This window comes from Cucurbita moschata, unplaced genomic scaffold (assembly GCF_002738365.1).
Source record: "Cucurbita moschata cultivar Rifu unplaced genomic scaffold, Cmos_1.0 Cmo_Scf00012, whole genome shotgun sequence".
Classification (NCBI taxonomy): Eukaryota; Viridiplantae; Streptophyta; class Magnoliopsida; order Cucurbitales; family Cucurbitaceae; genus Cucurbita; species Cucurbita moschata.
The window spans coordinates 1,967,849-1,984,153 of record NW_019268528.1 but is presented as its reverse complement, the minus strand read 5'-3'; the positions used below and the strand labels follow the sequence as shown (position 1 = coordinate 1,984,153).

At 34.3% G+C, this 16,305-nt stretch overlaps 2 protein-coding genes across 2 annotated transcripts in view; one reads left to right on the top strand and one right to left on the bottom strand.

Moving 5' to 3' along the window:
• Nucleotides 1–4,447, bottom strand: part of LOC111450336 (probable linoleate 9S-lipoxygenase 5) — a 5,823-nt gene extending 1,376 nt beyond the window's left edge. The window contains exons 1-9 of the mRNA XM_023090406.1: nt 4,136–4,447; nt 3,769–4,058; nt 3,465–3,702; nt 2,746–3,084; nt 2,588–2,673; nt 2,396–2,503; nt 1,870–2,174; nt 1,517–1,780; nt 128–691 (exon numbers count right to left, since the gene is read on the bottom strand). Coding sequence (XP_022946174.1) covers nt 128–691; nt 1,517–1,780; nt 1,870–2,174; nt 2,396–2,503; nt 2,588–2,673; nt 2,746–3,084; nt 3,465–3,702; nt 3,769–4,058; nt 4,136–4,421 — 2,480 coding nt within the window. The 5' untranslated portion in view covers nt 4,422–4,447. The remainder of the gene's footprint in view (nt 1–127; nt 692–1,516; nt 1,781–1,869; nt 2,175–2,395; nt 2,504–2,587; nt 2,674–2,745; nt 3,085–3,464; nt 3,703–3,768; nt 4,059–4,135) is intronic.
• A 7,157-nt stretch (nt 4,448–11,604) lies between these two features.
• LOC111450334 (linoleate 9S-lipoxygenase 6-like) lies at nt 11,605–15,821 on the top strand. The gene is made up of 9 exons (XM_023090404.1): nt 11,605–11,935; nt 12,013–12,302; nt 12,827–13,064; nt 13,155–13,493; nt 13,589–13,674; nt 13,752–13,859; nt 13,937–14,241; nt 14,332–14,595; nt 14,861–15,821. The coding sequence occupies exons 1-9, from the start codon at nt 11,641–11,643 to the stop codon at nt 15,612–15,614; spliced, it is 2,679 nt and encodes an 892-aa protein (XP_022946172.1). The 5' UTR covers nt 11,605–11,640; the 3' UTR covers nt 15,615–15,821.
• Nucleotides 15,822–16,305: the final 484 nt, after the last annotated feature.

Here is a 16,305-nt window from a genome sequence, read left to right as displayed (position 1 = left end):
CTATAGGTATCTTTCCCTTTATTGTTATTTCCATTTATTACTATTTCCATATCCTTGTAATGTATTTGATTATAAATAAGATAACTTTCACACCATTTAGGTGTGGTGGATTCAGCAAACATTCACAGCATCTTTATCAGCCGTCCATTCAAGGCTAGCTCGTTGTCCAAGATAGACTTCATCCGAAGCATGCCTTGATAATATTTCAATTAGGGACATCCCCAGAAGGCATTGCATTTGAGAATTGATGGTCTTCAAGAACGCCTTTTCAGGGTTGGATTCAAGTTCTTTATACTCTTTGCTACCAACTTCAGGCATGAATCTACGGCTTAAAGTTGGTCTATTGGGAATAAACCCTCCATATGGATATTGTCCAAAGTTGACGGCTGCATGAAGAGCTGAACCAATCCATATGATTATGGTGCATGATTCAACTAGCTCGGCTATTGTGTGCATTTTTGGCCACCAGGGCTCATCTTTCTTGTCGGCATGGCCTTTCTCTCGAGCCTCTTTCCACCATGATTGGAGTTCGATATCATTTTGGATGGCGTTGTCATCTTTGTAGTAGAGAGAGCAATAGGCTGCAACCCAATTCTTTATTGTTGACCATATCTCAAGCCCAGCAAATGGGTAATCTTCTATCAAAAGTTTAACTCCATGTGAAGAACTTGAGTCTTGAATTGCTACTCCTCTAGACAAAATCAAAAGAAATTGCATGGAGTTAGTAGTTTGTGAGATCCCATGTCGGTTAGAGAAGATAATGAAATAGCTCTTATAATGGTGTGGAAACCTCTCCCTAGCAGACGTGTTTTAAAAACCTTGAGGGTAAACTCGAAAGGGAAAGTCCAAAGAGAATAATATCTGATAGTGGTAGGTTTGGGCCGTTACATAGTTTGTGTTGAGGATTGTTGGGAGGGTGTCCCACGTTGGCTAAGTAAGGGAATGATCATGGGTTTATAGGTAAGGAATACATCTCAATTGCTACGAGGCCTTTTGTGGTAACCAAAAGTAAAGTCATGAGAGTTTATGTTCAAAGTGGACAATATCATACCATTGTGGAGATTCGTGGTTTCTAATATGGTATCTGAGTCATGTCCTTAACTTAGTCATGTCAATAGAATCCTCAAATGTCGAACAAATAAGTTGGGACCCTCGAAAGTGTAGTAAAAAATGACTCAAGTGTCGAATGAAAAGTGTACTTTGTTTGAGGGCTCTAGAGAAAAGAGTCGAGTCTCAATTAGGGGAGGCTATTTGAGGGCTCCATAGGCTTCATGGGAGGCTCTATGGTGTACTTTGTTCGAGGGGAGGATTGTTAGGAGAGAGTCCCACGTTGACTAAGTAAGGAATACATCTCCATTGAATGATGTTTTTTGGGAAAACCAAAAGCAAAGTCACGAGAGCTTATATTTAAAGTAGACAATATCATACCATTATGAAGATTCGTGATTCCTAATCATTTGCTTCATTAATTACGATTCTTCAAATCAAAGAAGAAAAAAGAAAAGATATCAATTACCTCTTGATAAGATCAGCGGGCAAGGCTTGTTCGAGGAAATTCCATTCTTTATAAACATAAGAGGATAACTCCATGGCATATTTTGATTGAAAATGAGTTGATTCAAGAAGACCATCGGCATTAACAAGGGTTTGTCTTGCAAATGCATTTATGAACATGGTATCTTTATAATGTGGAACTAATAACTTATGAATTGGATGAAGCACACTTAATTGTCGATGGGTTGCAATCACAAACGGCTCGAGTACTGCGTGCGTATGCAACCTGCAATTTCGAATATAGAATTTACAATACTAAATAGAATTCGATGAATCAATATATCGATTATTTTAGAACATTATGAGAAACTATACCAATGGCAAATAAGTTGATGGTAGCCAGCATCATTTACAGCCACATAAGCCTTAGCTAGCTGCCAAATTGAGCTTTCAACTCCATTCTCCGCTGGAAAGTATAGCTTGCTAATAGCACCATGTTCATCTCCTTGTGGGTGTGGTAAGCTCAACTCAATAACCAATGGCTTCAAAGTGCCATCCGCTTTCAAGAAGAGCAATGTCCTTGTTGCGTAGGTCTTTGTTGAGGTGGAGTTTATTTTCTTAAGATATGGCATCAGCGCATCATGATGATCCAAAATGTATAACTTGTTATCCTTAATTGCCTATTTGATCAATCAAATCCATCATATTCTTGCCATTTAAGCGTATAAAATGTTTTTTTTTTAATTAATCTCGATAAAAATAAATAAAAAGTAGATGAAAGTTGAAATAGGAGGCGAGGATGGGACGGAGAGGAGAGTGTTTCTCCATCCCTGCCTTGTTCCGTAAACATCTCTATTCACAATCAATCAACTTAAAATATTTGTTAAAAAATTATTGTCACCTCATCGACGGTGAGTCCTTCCAAACCATTCTTTATTTGTTCTTCAGTGATTGTGCTATTTTGATTTCCGTAAACTTTAGGATCAAGCTTGCTCGATGGTGGAAAATGCTATCAATAAAGAAAAATGAAGTAATTAAGCACCCATAAGAAGAAGAAACTAAACCAATATGATAATAGAAATTGAGAAAATACTTGAAGACGACGGATGAGAATAGGGTTGACTCCGGCTATCATTTCTCTTGCAAATTCTTCATCAGTTCTCCAACCGGACTTATTATCTGTACAAATCGAAACGTTCAAAACATTCCCGTAAGCTTATGAAATTAGGTTAAAAAATAAATTGTAGGTACCTTTGATGACTTGAGGAACTGGAAACCTAAGGAATCTTTCACCATCGGTTCTTAAAAGCTCTTTGAACATAGGAGCTGTGAGGCCATCAGTAAAGGTCTTAAAGACATTGGGAGGAATAGGAAAGCCTCCTTCATAGAGATTATGTAATTCTTTGAACTTGTCGAATTCGCCTGGAGTCAAGTCGAATATAGATTGAAGGCCAGGCTTGATGTTTGAAGAAAGTGCCTTCAATGCATACCCAAGGAAATCTCCCATCTTTAAGTGCCCGAAATTTTCATCTCTTGGTACGTAAATGTTTAGCCCTATTATCGACTTTAATCTACTCTCCGAGTTTGGATCTGTAAAATTTCACCAAACAACGTCCGTTAAGGAAAGATTTCACACCCTTATAAAGAATGGTTCATTTCTCTAAGCAATGTGAGATCCCAATCCACCCCCTTCAAAGTTCAGCCTTCTCGTTGGAACATCCCCAGTGTTTGGTTCTGATACCATTTGTAACAGCCCAAGCCCACCGCTAGCAGATATTATCCTTTTTGGATTTTCCCTCAAAAATTTTAAATCGTGTCTATGTGGGGAGGTGTTCTCTCCAACTAATATGGGATCTTACCGCTTTTTATTGTCATATTTTAGAAAAGATTTTTTAAAAGAGTTTAATGGAGCTCATAAACTTGTAAACAATTTTGCCATTCAAACACACATAAGATATCAATATTCCAACCTCTTCTTGTTTGTGGTCGTCCCGTTCTTCCTCTACGAGGATAAGGATAATCACTCCCACCAAGAATCGGACGAACAAGTTTATCACCACCATCAGGATCAGCAATATCGTTGTAGACATCATAGTCATAGATTCTATCCCATTCTTGACGCTCTCCCTTTCCATTTCCTCTAAGATTCACCAACTCTTCCTCTCGATACTTACGAAGAGGGTCCGGTGTCTCGCTCGGAAGATACGTCTACAAGCAAAAATATAAGATAAACGAGAAAATATATATATATATAAAAAGACACTAATTAATTACCTTATTAGCAAAGAAAATACGATCTTTATTGTATCGTCGTTGAGGGTAAACCCAGGAGTTGCAATCAAAATGGACCTTTCCATAGCCAGGAACATCCTCAAGAGTGAGTGACTTTAGAAAGAACTCACTTGTATGTCCATTTCTTATATAGAAAGCTCCTGGATACCCAAACTCTTCATCCCATTCAAAGTTGATTTGGAACACTGACTCGCCAGCAAACAATGGTGGCAGTGAGGTTAGCCACCTCTCCAAATAAGCACGCCGCCCAACTTTCCCTCGTGGATCGTTAGCTATTCAATAACAACACTCATCAAACCCCAACAAAGCAATAACAATGCCCACAAAATAATTCAAAAGGAACACTTACAATGGCGATCAACATGAGTTGCACTAACAAGTTGCAACACAATTCCACTGCCCAACAGCTCAGTGAAACCATCAAGAACAGTGGAATGAAACTCATTGAAGTCCAAAACATTGCTTCTCATCAAAATCACCTTCCCCTTGATCTTCCTATTCCCGATCCGACCGATATCAGTGGCACGGTCGATGACATTCCCTCCAGCATTTACGACCGACCCAGCTACGTCGCCGGTGGTTCTTAGGGCGTCGCCCGTGGTTTTAAGGGCATCCCCAATGATCTTCCCAAACATTTTCTTTTCTTTTCTTTGTTTGTGGTAATTGAAGATTGGATGGTTTGAAGGTGTGAATTTGATGTGTATTTATAGCACAAAAATCCATGCCGTGTGAAAACGTGAAAACATATTGCACAAGAAAACGACAAGAACTATAATTCAAGTGGGCTCTTCCCTTTGCAATAATACTACAAAGTACTATGTTTGCATTGTTTCATTTTCAACGTGGTCCTTTTACTCTAAATATTTTCACATTAATCCCTTTTTTTTTTTTTTTTACCTATTGTAAATAAATTATTTGTGCCATTTTAATAACCCTTCATCTTTTTTTTAATAATTAGATTAAATTTCTTACTTGCTACCCATATATGATTTAATTAGTTGAATTTCTTAAATCGAATAATTTAACTCCAAGGATGAATCGAAAAAGATTTTTTATGAAGAGAATGAATCTTTTTATCGAAGGATCAGACTCTCGGGACGTAATCCTGTAAAGAATTAAAAAAATGATTTGTTTTCCTTGCTTAATTTATTAAATTTCTTACTTGATGTCCAAGTATATAGGACTTAATTACTTACATGCTGCCTAAGTATATATGACTTAATTAGTTGAATAATTAATGCTCATATTTAGAGTCGAGGATAAGATTTTAATATATATATATATATATTTTTACTTCTATTATCTTTTATTTTATTTATTTATTTTGGGGAAGTAATTTATGTTTTGAGTGGACCCACACCATGTGACAAATTAATGGCGATGTTTATCTACTTACATTTATTACTTTTCCATTATTATTTATTTTTTTTATTATAAAAATCTCATTGTCCTAAATATATTTATTTATTTTGAATACTATACAAATGGACATGAAAATTTGAGTTTATTTTTTAATCTAATATTTTAATTTTGCATACAAAAAACTAGTTCAATCCTCATTAATTATTTAATAAAAACCTATGTATGGTAAAACATATATGGTAAATAGTTACGGTAAGCAATCATGTACAATAAAAGACTACCGTTCATGGTAGATAGTTATATATAATAAATAGTTATACTAAAATATATAGTAGATAGTTATATATAGTAAATGACTATACAACCAGATATACGTTAGAGTTATATATAGTAGATAGTTATATAAATTACTGTACCTTAGGCAGTGAACATGTACTTTCTTGCATTTTCTCTCTCTTGTTTTTTTGTGTTCATGTGCGTTGTTGTGTGATTCTAATAAATAACTGTATATGTGAACTTTCCACCAAAATACATAATAAATGCATACGCGTCCATCTTAGTCCTAAGGTCGAAAAAGCGCAACGAACTAGTAGTTTCATCCAGATAAGACCATTGGCTCAATCTAATTATATTTCTATATAGAACATTATGAGCACCAATTGTGAAAGTTGTTGATCCAACCACTTCCTTCCTAAGATATTTTAATGAATTTATCCCATAATTTTCAATTTAAAAGTAAAAAAAATAGTTAAAAGTGGTGTGAACATCCATGGCTGCTCTAACCAAAAAAAAAAAAACATGTTTTTCATATTTGGTGAGTGATGGAAGCTCACTCATAGCCCAAGAGAAATTTACGACAAAAAAAAAAGAAAAGGACAACACTTCTACAGTATTATAAATTCAAAATATATATAAAGATTAGAGGAATGAAAATCTACGTGTTACCAGTTCAAATCCGCTATTGAAAGTATGTCTAATGTGTCGGAAAAGAAATGACCGGTATAGCTCAGTTAGTAGAGCAGAGGACTCAAAATCTTCCCGTTACTGATTCAAATCTGCTATGAAAATAAATAAAGATAATGTGTCAGAAATGGCGGGTATAGCTCAGTTAGTCATTGCTAGCAGATATTGTCTTCTTTGGACTTTCCCTCAAAATTTTTGTTAAGGAGATGTTTCCACACCCTTATATGAAAGGTTTCGTTTCTTCTCGAATCGTATATATTATATTATAGTATATTGAGTAGTCCTCACTCATTTGGCTCACCCACATCTTTAATGGACCGGCGTATAATTTAACTTTTCATTTAGTTTTGAACAACAATAATTTGGCTCACCCATATTTTGATGTGGAATTATTTTGTGAATTTTTGGTTCAATAATATGTAGGGTAAATAAATTATTTGAACGTTGGACGTTTTCACATAGCTCTCCGTTTCCACACGTCTCTTCACACGTCTCTTCACACGTCTCATGTCTTTGTTTATCATGAAATTATAATTTTCTTCTTTATGTTTTATAGTATATATTCTTTTTAAAGAACAAAAAACGTGTCTAAAATGATACAAAGAATAAATTTACTCAAATTTATATTTAAGCGGATCATCTAAATTTAAATTTTTTTAAAATATACAATTGAAAGTTTTTTGAACTTTTTAGATTATCAAAGTATCATTAATAGATTATATCTTTGTTTCATAATTTGTATTCCTTAAAAAGTTTTTGTTTTACTAAAATAGCTTCGATTTTGTCTCTAAATTTTAAGATATTTAGGAATTTAGTTTTTATTTAACTAAAATAGTATATTTGATTTTCAAGTTTAAATTTAATTTTTAATTACCCCTAAAGTTCGAAATTTAATACTAAATTAACCTCTTTTTTTTTTTATTGAATTGAGTTTTTTTTTTTTTTGTAATTTTAAATTTTAAGAATTAATTACTATTAAACTCAAACTTTAAGGAATGATCTTGGTTTATAATCAACTAATACTATCTCCATTGAGGTGAGGCCTTTTGGGGAAGCTCAAAAAGCCGTGAGAACTTATACTCAAAATGGACAATATCAACATATCATTGTAGAGAGTCTGTGTTATCAGAAAAATAAAAATAAAAATGTTTAAACCAATTTGATAGTTGGTGGGTATTTACTTTAATTTATGACTCTGCCCTTCTGCCGACAGTCTATCGATTGCATTTATTTCATTGATTTCATTGAAAATTATCCAATAATAATAGGATGCATATTTAACTCTTTGCTCAAGAAGTAAAAAGTAAACCCATGTAATTATGATTTCATGCTTCTTATGAAACATATAATTTTATTACGGTGGGTTCGAATGCAACGTATTTCTCTACCCAGAGTCTGTGCATATACACGTGGGTCCATTTGAATATTCTATTTTCATAAATCTAAGACTTGCATATAGACTTACGCACTCTCGTGTAGCAGAACCATAAAGACGAATAAGATACGATATCATTCTTTGCATTCGTAAAAATATATGAAGAGAATGAATTCATGCTCAATCTATATATAACATGCATGCGGTTCTGCATAATTTTTTTTCTTTTATAAAATTTTATGAATATATTGATCTATTTAATAAAGTTTTATGAATTTGAATGAAACAAATATCAATTCTTTGGTAGAGAATAGTCTAAATCTTGTTGGGTAGATACAATTTGATCTCTAAATTTGAAGATGGAATAAAACATGGGGACGAGAGAAAAAAAATTGATAGTCGGAGTACCCTACACTCGGCTCACGCATGTGCACATGGACCGACCAGGTGGCTTGTCTATATACCCCTAGTCTTGGCTCATCGAGCTATACTTACGCTACCAGACACCTTAGAGGACAAGGGCTCGCATAATATCATGGGGAACAAAATTATTGTCAGGTAGGCATCTATACTAATCATAACGGGGAAGTATTCTGATGCACGTGATATACGTAAATGTATGAGGTCTCATCACTTAAAATCATGAGATAAATTTGTGATGCAAGTCATCCCTTCATTCCTTCAAAACGTAGCAAGGCTATGAAACAATATGCATACGCAATTCTTATCATATCATTCATACTTAACATAATTTGCATAGCATGACGTAGGTTTATGCTTTATAAATCATCGAATCATAAATATAATTCCACAACATGACATGATCATATTATAGCATAACATAACATAAGCGTAACACGGTATAGCAAGAAGTGATGTATATGTAACTATTTATCTAAGAGTACTGATGCACACCCTGATAAAAAGAAAAAAGTGAAACTCAAGACCACGTTTTAGATTCGACCATAATTATGTTAATCTTTTTCATAATTGCATATGTATGTATTTTTCGATGACATCAGAAGGGTCAGTTATCAAATATTTTTAATACTCGAACGCTTAAAGAATTGAAAATTCCAAACTTGATGTACTATTTTGTAATCTCTAAGACGTTTTCCATTCCTCATTCATTAAAGTAGCCATGTAATTTTGCTTTTTGGCTTTTCAAAAGAAAATTTTGCCACACTATTGCTTTAAGTCTCCCTTGAATTCTATGTAAAATCTAGACACTTACCATCTCTTATGAAGTTATTACTTTTATGTTACTAATTTAAATTTTCTTTTAAAAAAAATTATTACTAAACGACATATTCATTGCTATCCACACCAAAAAAAAAAAAAATGTACAAGAGATCCCAAAGTCGAAGCACCACTAATTTTTAGAAAAAGAATTGATTTTAACCCCATAATTGTTTCTATTTTTACCCACAAACTTGAATAAATGTTTCAATTTTTACCATAGATAATAGACATTCATTTGAATAACTGTGTATGAAAATATTCTAGAGTGCATTACATAACATAAATCATATAAATGGTTAAAATAAATTAATTAAAGCATGATTTGTACCCATCGTTGCAATCTAGAATTGTCGTTTGATGGTATTGGCATTCTCCTATATTCGTTGTGACGTGTCCACGTTACCTATGCCTACAAGGCTCACGGACATGTTTTTAAAGAAAAAAATTTACGTCACCCAGTAAAGAATTGATCCAAACTAAACATGTTTAAGTTTGGAGGTTCTACTATTCAACCACTCAAAGAGAAGTTCCACCTAGTGATATAGATAGTAACTATAAATTATTTTAAATTTTAACTGATAGTTAGGAGTGATTCATGGATAGTGAAATTATGTTTGCTCGAAGAATAGGTTCTAAACTCAGTTTTCTAAATAAATTAAATATCATAAGTGAAAGTTAATTTCGGTGGAGTAGAACATAGGAACATTCAATTAGGATCAGTTTAGGAAAACCAAGTAAATAAACTTACGCTTTGAATGCCTACAGGTTAAGTGCAACTATTTGATACATGAATAATACGTATTATGTGACCATATTTATATTTTATTATTTTTGTTATGATATCTTAACGAACAATGTGGTGCATGTACTTTGATTATGACCGCAATATTGATATGATCAAGATGTACTATGTATGATAACCATGAACCATGATTTTTAATTAGAGACCTCATGAATACTGTTATGTCATGTAAATTACTTCTCGAACATGTTATGTACAAACGTATACACCATGATATTATTCGCATTCCTTTCTTTTTCCTTGTTTTTTGATAGCATAAGCGCGTGCAAGCCCAGAGTTAAGCTCTAGTAAGTTTGTTTACCCACCCACTTAGTGGGATCGTATGCATGTGTGTGAACCATATCTAGAAAATTACCATACATCCAACTCTACCAAAAAGAGAAAATAGAGTCGAAGGAACAATCATGAAAATTAAGTATCACTAGTTATATACATATTGTATATGGATACACTTCTCGACCCTAACAATGGGGTCATTTATTGAGTATTTTTAAATACTCATCATTCTTGGCAAGTCTTTCTTAGTCATCTTATCCTCATAATCGCTCTCATTCAGATGTGATCTCAATTCATTTATTTTTTTTTTCGGGTATCATATTTACATGATGGAATAATACTATGATCAGAGATTATATGTTTAGAAACAAGATACGTGAGAATAATATCTACGTATTTTGATTTACTCGGGACTTATTTATGGTTTTTTGTTGTTTGTTTTGAAATATAAGCTTAGAAATGTAGAGTAGAAAGTTAAAAATATTTTACCAAGTTGGTATTTATGAAAAGGTATGGAATTAGGGTTTCTTACACCTTAAGTTATTTATGAAAATCTTTAACTATTTGTCATATGATTTAATTATTTCAACAATAAAATATATTGAAATATTGAAAGTATCTATTAATTCCTTATATTTGGAATTAAATTTAACAAAGGTGAGAAATGAGGGTTCTTATCTTCTATTTAAAGTAATTTACGAAGATCTTTAATAACTTTCTATATGATTCTTTAAAAGAAATCAAAAACTAATTATAATATTGAAAAATACAATTAAGATTATTAGGTCAAATTTGTACATTTTCTTAACTTAAAAGCACCCTTATTAAACAAAAAAAATCAATAAATTCGAGTTTGTTTTTAAATGTTTAAGCTCAGCCCAAACCGTATATAGGAATGGTTGAAAATTAAGTTATTTATAAAACTATATAATAAGTTTCTAAATAGTTCTTACCATTAAAATTTGAACATTTCAAGGAATATTGAAATTACATGAAGCATTTTATAAAATGAAAGGTTCCCTCAACTTTAAAGAAAGTAAATTGAATTATATATGTTTTGATTCTTAATATTTACGAAAATCTTCACTATCATCCATAATCCTACATTTGTTTAGTTATCTAATTTTGTAATTCATATAATACATAAGTTGAAATTGTTACTAAGTTTAATTACATTTGTCATCGAACAAATATTAAAATTCAATAAGTATAAAATTTAAAGTAGCATAGATATCGGTTGTGGAGGAGAACGAAACACATTCTTTATAAGGGTACGAAAACTTCTCTTCCCCTCAACGGAGAGTCTAAAGAAGACAATATCTGCTAGTAGTGGATTTAGACAGTTACAAATGGTATCAGTGCCAGACATCGGGTAATTTGTCAGCATGGAGGCTGAGCCGCAAAAAGAGTGTACACAAGGCAGTGAATTGGAGGATCCCACATCGATTGGAGAAGGAAACAAGTGTCAATGAAAACGCTAGACTTCGAAAATGGGTGAATTGTGAGATCCTACTTCTATAGGTTCCCTGTAGAATTTTTTTAGTTTCATAAGTTTTATAAGAAATAATTAAACTAATTATCATCCCAAAAATTCTAGTTGAACTTCAAAAAGGAAAAAGTAAAAAAAAAAAAAAAAATGATGCAATGAACAGTGAAAGGTGCAAATAGAGGCCATTGTTTGGGCAATTTTTCTTTTTGATCTCTAAAAGAATCTTGACACACAGCTTGAAGATCAGCAATCACCAACTTTTTTGTGGTATAAATAGCATACCAATTTCACCTTCTCCAAACCACCTTCTTTCAAGTCATTGCAAACAGAGAAACAAAAGAGAGAATGTTTGGGATTGGGAAAAACCTTATAGGGGATGCCCTTAAAACCACTGGTGACGTTCTTAGAACTACCGGGGACGTTGCTGGGTCGGTCGTAAATGCTGGAGGGAACATCGTTGACCGAGCCACCGACATCGGTCGGATCGGGAAGAAGAAGATTAAAGGGAAGGTGATTTTGATGAGAAGCAATGTTTTGGACTTCACTGAGCTTCACTCCAGTGTTCTTGATGGGGTCACTGAGCTGTTGGGCAGTGGAATTGTGCTGGAACTCGTGAGTGCAACTCATGTTGATCGCCATTGTAAGTGTTCCTTTTGAATTATTTTGTGGGCATTGTTATTGCTTTGTTGGGGTTTGATGAGTGTTGTTATTGAATAGCTAACGATCCACGAGGGAAAGTTGGGCGGCGTGCTTATTTGGAGAGGTGGCTGACCTCACTGCCGCCGTTGTTTGCCGGAGAGTCGGTGTTCCAAATCAACTTTGAATGGGATGAAGAGTTTGGATATCCAGGAGCTTTCTATATAAGAAATGGACATACAAGTGAGTTCTTTCTTAAGTCACTCACTCTCGAGGATGTTCCCGGCCATGGAAAAGTCCATTTCGATTGCAACTCATGGGTTTACCCTCAACGACGATACAACAAAGATCGTATTTTCTTTGCTAATAAGGTAATTAATTAATCAATTTCTTACCCGGGTCAAGAATCACATGTCTCCACAATATGTTTTTTTGTTTTCCCAAAATGTCTTATACCAGTGGAGATGTATTCTTTACTTATAAACTTATGATCAACCTCTTAATTAGCCAATGTGGGACTCCTCTCCCAACAATCCTCCCTTCCAACATCCTCCTCTTAAGTGAGGTTCGACTCCTTTCTCTAGAGCCCTAAAACAAAGTACACCATTTGAAGATTCTATTAACATGGTTAAATTAAGGGTATGACTCTGATACCATCTTAGAAAACATGGTATCAGAGGATTTCCACAATAGTATGATATTATCCCCTTTGAGCATAAGTTCTCATGCTTTTCCTTTTGTTTTCTTCAAAAAGGCCTCGTACAAATGGAAATGTATCCCTTACTTATAAATTCATGATCAACCCCTTAATTATCTGGTGTGGGACTCCTCTCCCAACAATCCTCAACAACCCTTCTTATTTATCTCTAGTTTAATCTCACGTTTTTGCTTGCAGACATATCTTCCGAGCGAGACACCAGCCCCACTTCGCAAGTATCGAGAGGAAGAATTGATCAATCTTAGAGGAGATGGAAAGGGAGAGCGGAAAGAATGGGATAGAATTTATGACTACGAAGTCTACAATGACATAGCTGATCCTGATGGTGGAAACAGTCTTGTTCGTCTTATTCTGGGAGGGAACAAATATCCTTATCCTCGTAGAGGAAGAACGGGAAGGCCACGTACTAGAAGAGGTTGGAATATTCGGATTTTAAACGAGTTTTAAATATTAGAGCTAGTTTTTCTATTCATATAATAATAGTGTTTGGCAATGAGTTTTGCAGATCCCAATTATGAGAGCCGATTGCAATCAGTGGTAGGGTTAAATATTTATGTGCCAAGAGATGAAAACTTTGGACACTTAAAGATGGCAGATTTTCTTGCGTATTCATTGAAGGCACTTTCTTCAAACATCAAACCAGGGCTTGAAACTATAGCTGATCGAACTCCGGGAGAAATTGACAACTTCAAACAAGTACATAATCTCTATGATGGAGGATTTCCCATTCCATTTAATGTCTTTAGAGATCTCACTAATGGACTCACACCGCCCATGTTCAAAGAACTTTTAAGGACGGATGGTGAAAGATTTCTTAGATATCCAGTTCCTCATATTATCAAAGGTATAAACGTATATTTATTTTAACTTGTTGAACTAATGTTCGAGTGACTTGACTATATATCAACACTAACATGTTTTTTAACAAACTCGTGATAGATGATAAATCTGCATGGAGAACTGATGAAGAATTTGCAAGAGAAATGTTAGCAGGAGTCAACCCTATATGCATTAGTCGTCTTCAAGTAATTCTTCTTGCATATATTTACTTCTCTTTTTGTTTTTTTTTTCGGTGTTCATTTATATTTTCTTTACTTCACAGCAATTTCCACCGTTGAGCAAGCTTGACCCTTCTGTTTATGGAAATCAAGATAGCACAATTTCGGAAGAAAACATAAAGTATGGTCTTAATGGACTCAGCGTCAATGAGGTAAATCATGAAGTTCCTTAAATTTTTAAAAAAACGTTGAACGAACTAATGAAACGATTGATTTGATTTATCGATAGGCAATCGAGCAAAATAAGCTTTACATATTGGATCACCACGATGCGTTGATGCCATATCTAAGAAAGATAAATTCAACATCTACAAAGACTTATGCCACAAGAACACTCTTGTTGTTACAAGATGACGGGACTTTGAAGCCATTGGTTATTGAGTTGAGCTTGCCACACCCTCAAGGAGATAGACATGGTGCCATTAGCAAGCTGTACTATCCAGCTGAAGGAGGAGTTGAAAGCTCAATTTGGCAATTGGCCAAAGCTTATGTAGCGGTAAACGACGTTGGGTACCATCAGCTTATTTCTCATTGGTATAAACCTCATAAAACTCGAAAATTATCGATATCAATTTTTCATATTCATTCTTTAATTTTACGTTCGACGCTTCAAAATTATTATAGGTTGCACACGCATGCAGTAGTCGAGCCATTTGTGATCGCAACACACCGACAATTAAGTGTGCTTCATCCGATACATAAGTTACTAATTCCACATTATAAAGACACCATGTTTATAAATGCATTTGCAAGGCAAGTTCTTGTGAATGCTGGTGGGCTTCTTGAAGAGACCCATTTCCAATCAAAATATGCCATGGAGCTATCTTCTTATATATATAAAGATTGGAATTTCCTTGAACAAGCATTGCCCATGAATCTTATCAAGAGGTAGATCTTTAATTTCCTTAATTTTATTTGGAGCTATTTTAATAATACAACTTCAATTAAGAAGCACGACCCTCTATAATGGTATGACATTGTCTATTTTAAGCATAAGCTCTTATGGCAGTGCTTTTGGTTTCCCGAAAAGACTTCCTATCAATGCAGATGTATTCCTTGCTTATAAATTCATGATCAACCCATTAATTAGCCAATGTGAAACTCCTCTTCCAACAATCCTTAGCAACCATCTTCCTTTCCTTGATTTGTGTAGAGGTGTAGCGGTTGAGGATGCAAGTTCCCCACATGGACTTCGGTTACTAATAGAGGACTATCCATTTGCTGTTGATGGGCTTGAGATTTGGTCGACAATCCAAAAATGGGTCACAAACTATTGCTCTCTATACTACAAAGATGATGAGGCAATTCAAAACGATGTTGAACTCCAATCATGGTGGAAGGAAGTAAGAGAAAAAGGTCACGCAGACAAGAAAAATGAGCCCTGGTGGCCAAAAATGAACACCATATCCGAGCTAGTTGAATCATGCACCATCATCATATGGATTGCTTCGGCGCTTCATGCAGCCGTCAACTTTGGACAATATCCATATGGAGGGTTTGTTCCCAATAGACCAACTATAAGTCGTAGATTGATGCCTGAAGTAGGCAGCTCTGAGTATAAAGAACTTGAGGCGAACCCTGAAAAGGCATACTTGAGGACAATCAATTCTCAAATACAATTTCTTCTTGGAATGTCACTAATTGAAATTTTATCAAGGCATGCTTCGGACGAGGTGTATCTTGGACAACGAGCTAGCATTGAGTGGACATCGGATAAACATGCATTAGAAGCTTTTGAGAAGTTTGGAAAAGAGGTATATCAAGTTGAAGAAAGGATTATGGAAAGGAATCGAGATATCAACTTGAAGAATCGAACTGGGCCAGCTAATTTTCCCTATACCTTACTCGTTCCATCGAGTAGTGAAGGACTCACTGCAAGGGGAATTCCCAATAGCATCTCCATTTGAAGCAATGAATTATGTTTTGTAAGCTCCAAGTATGTGGTGTGAAATTTGAATTTGCGTGTGTATTAAGTTTGAAGTATGGCTACGTTTTGAGCTACTCACTATTATTAAGAATAAAAGAGTATGCTTAAGGTAGATTTATTGAATTTTATGTATGGGCTTGCCTATGTGTGTATTAAGGAATAAAAAGTTGTGTTTGAGAATGATAAATGCTTCCTAAAAATGGTGTAAAAGTAAATAGACCTACATGAACATGAACATGGACATGAATCTTTCCACGTGTTTGGTCCAAGGAAAACATATTTAACTTTGAAGCTCCCACAGTTTAGCCTAGTTGTTGATATAGGTAGTGACTTTTATTTATTTTTATTTTTTTTAAGTTTTTTTAGTCATCCTATTCTCATGATCGCTCTCATTTGAATGTGGTCTTAATTCATTCATATACTTTTTCTTTATTCAAGGGTCATATGCCCACCATTTTTTGCCTTGGTTCGTCTCTGAACCTCATCTTACTAGGAAAGGTATTACTCTATACAATTTGTCACAATCCATGTCTAGGATTCGAAATTTGGAATATGAATTTGATATCGGATGGATATGTCATTTCCTTAGATCCCCTGTGACATGGTTACGTTACTTACTCCTTGTCTCTAAGAGCAAATTTTTCCCACGTACTGATATTGTTAAAATATCA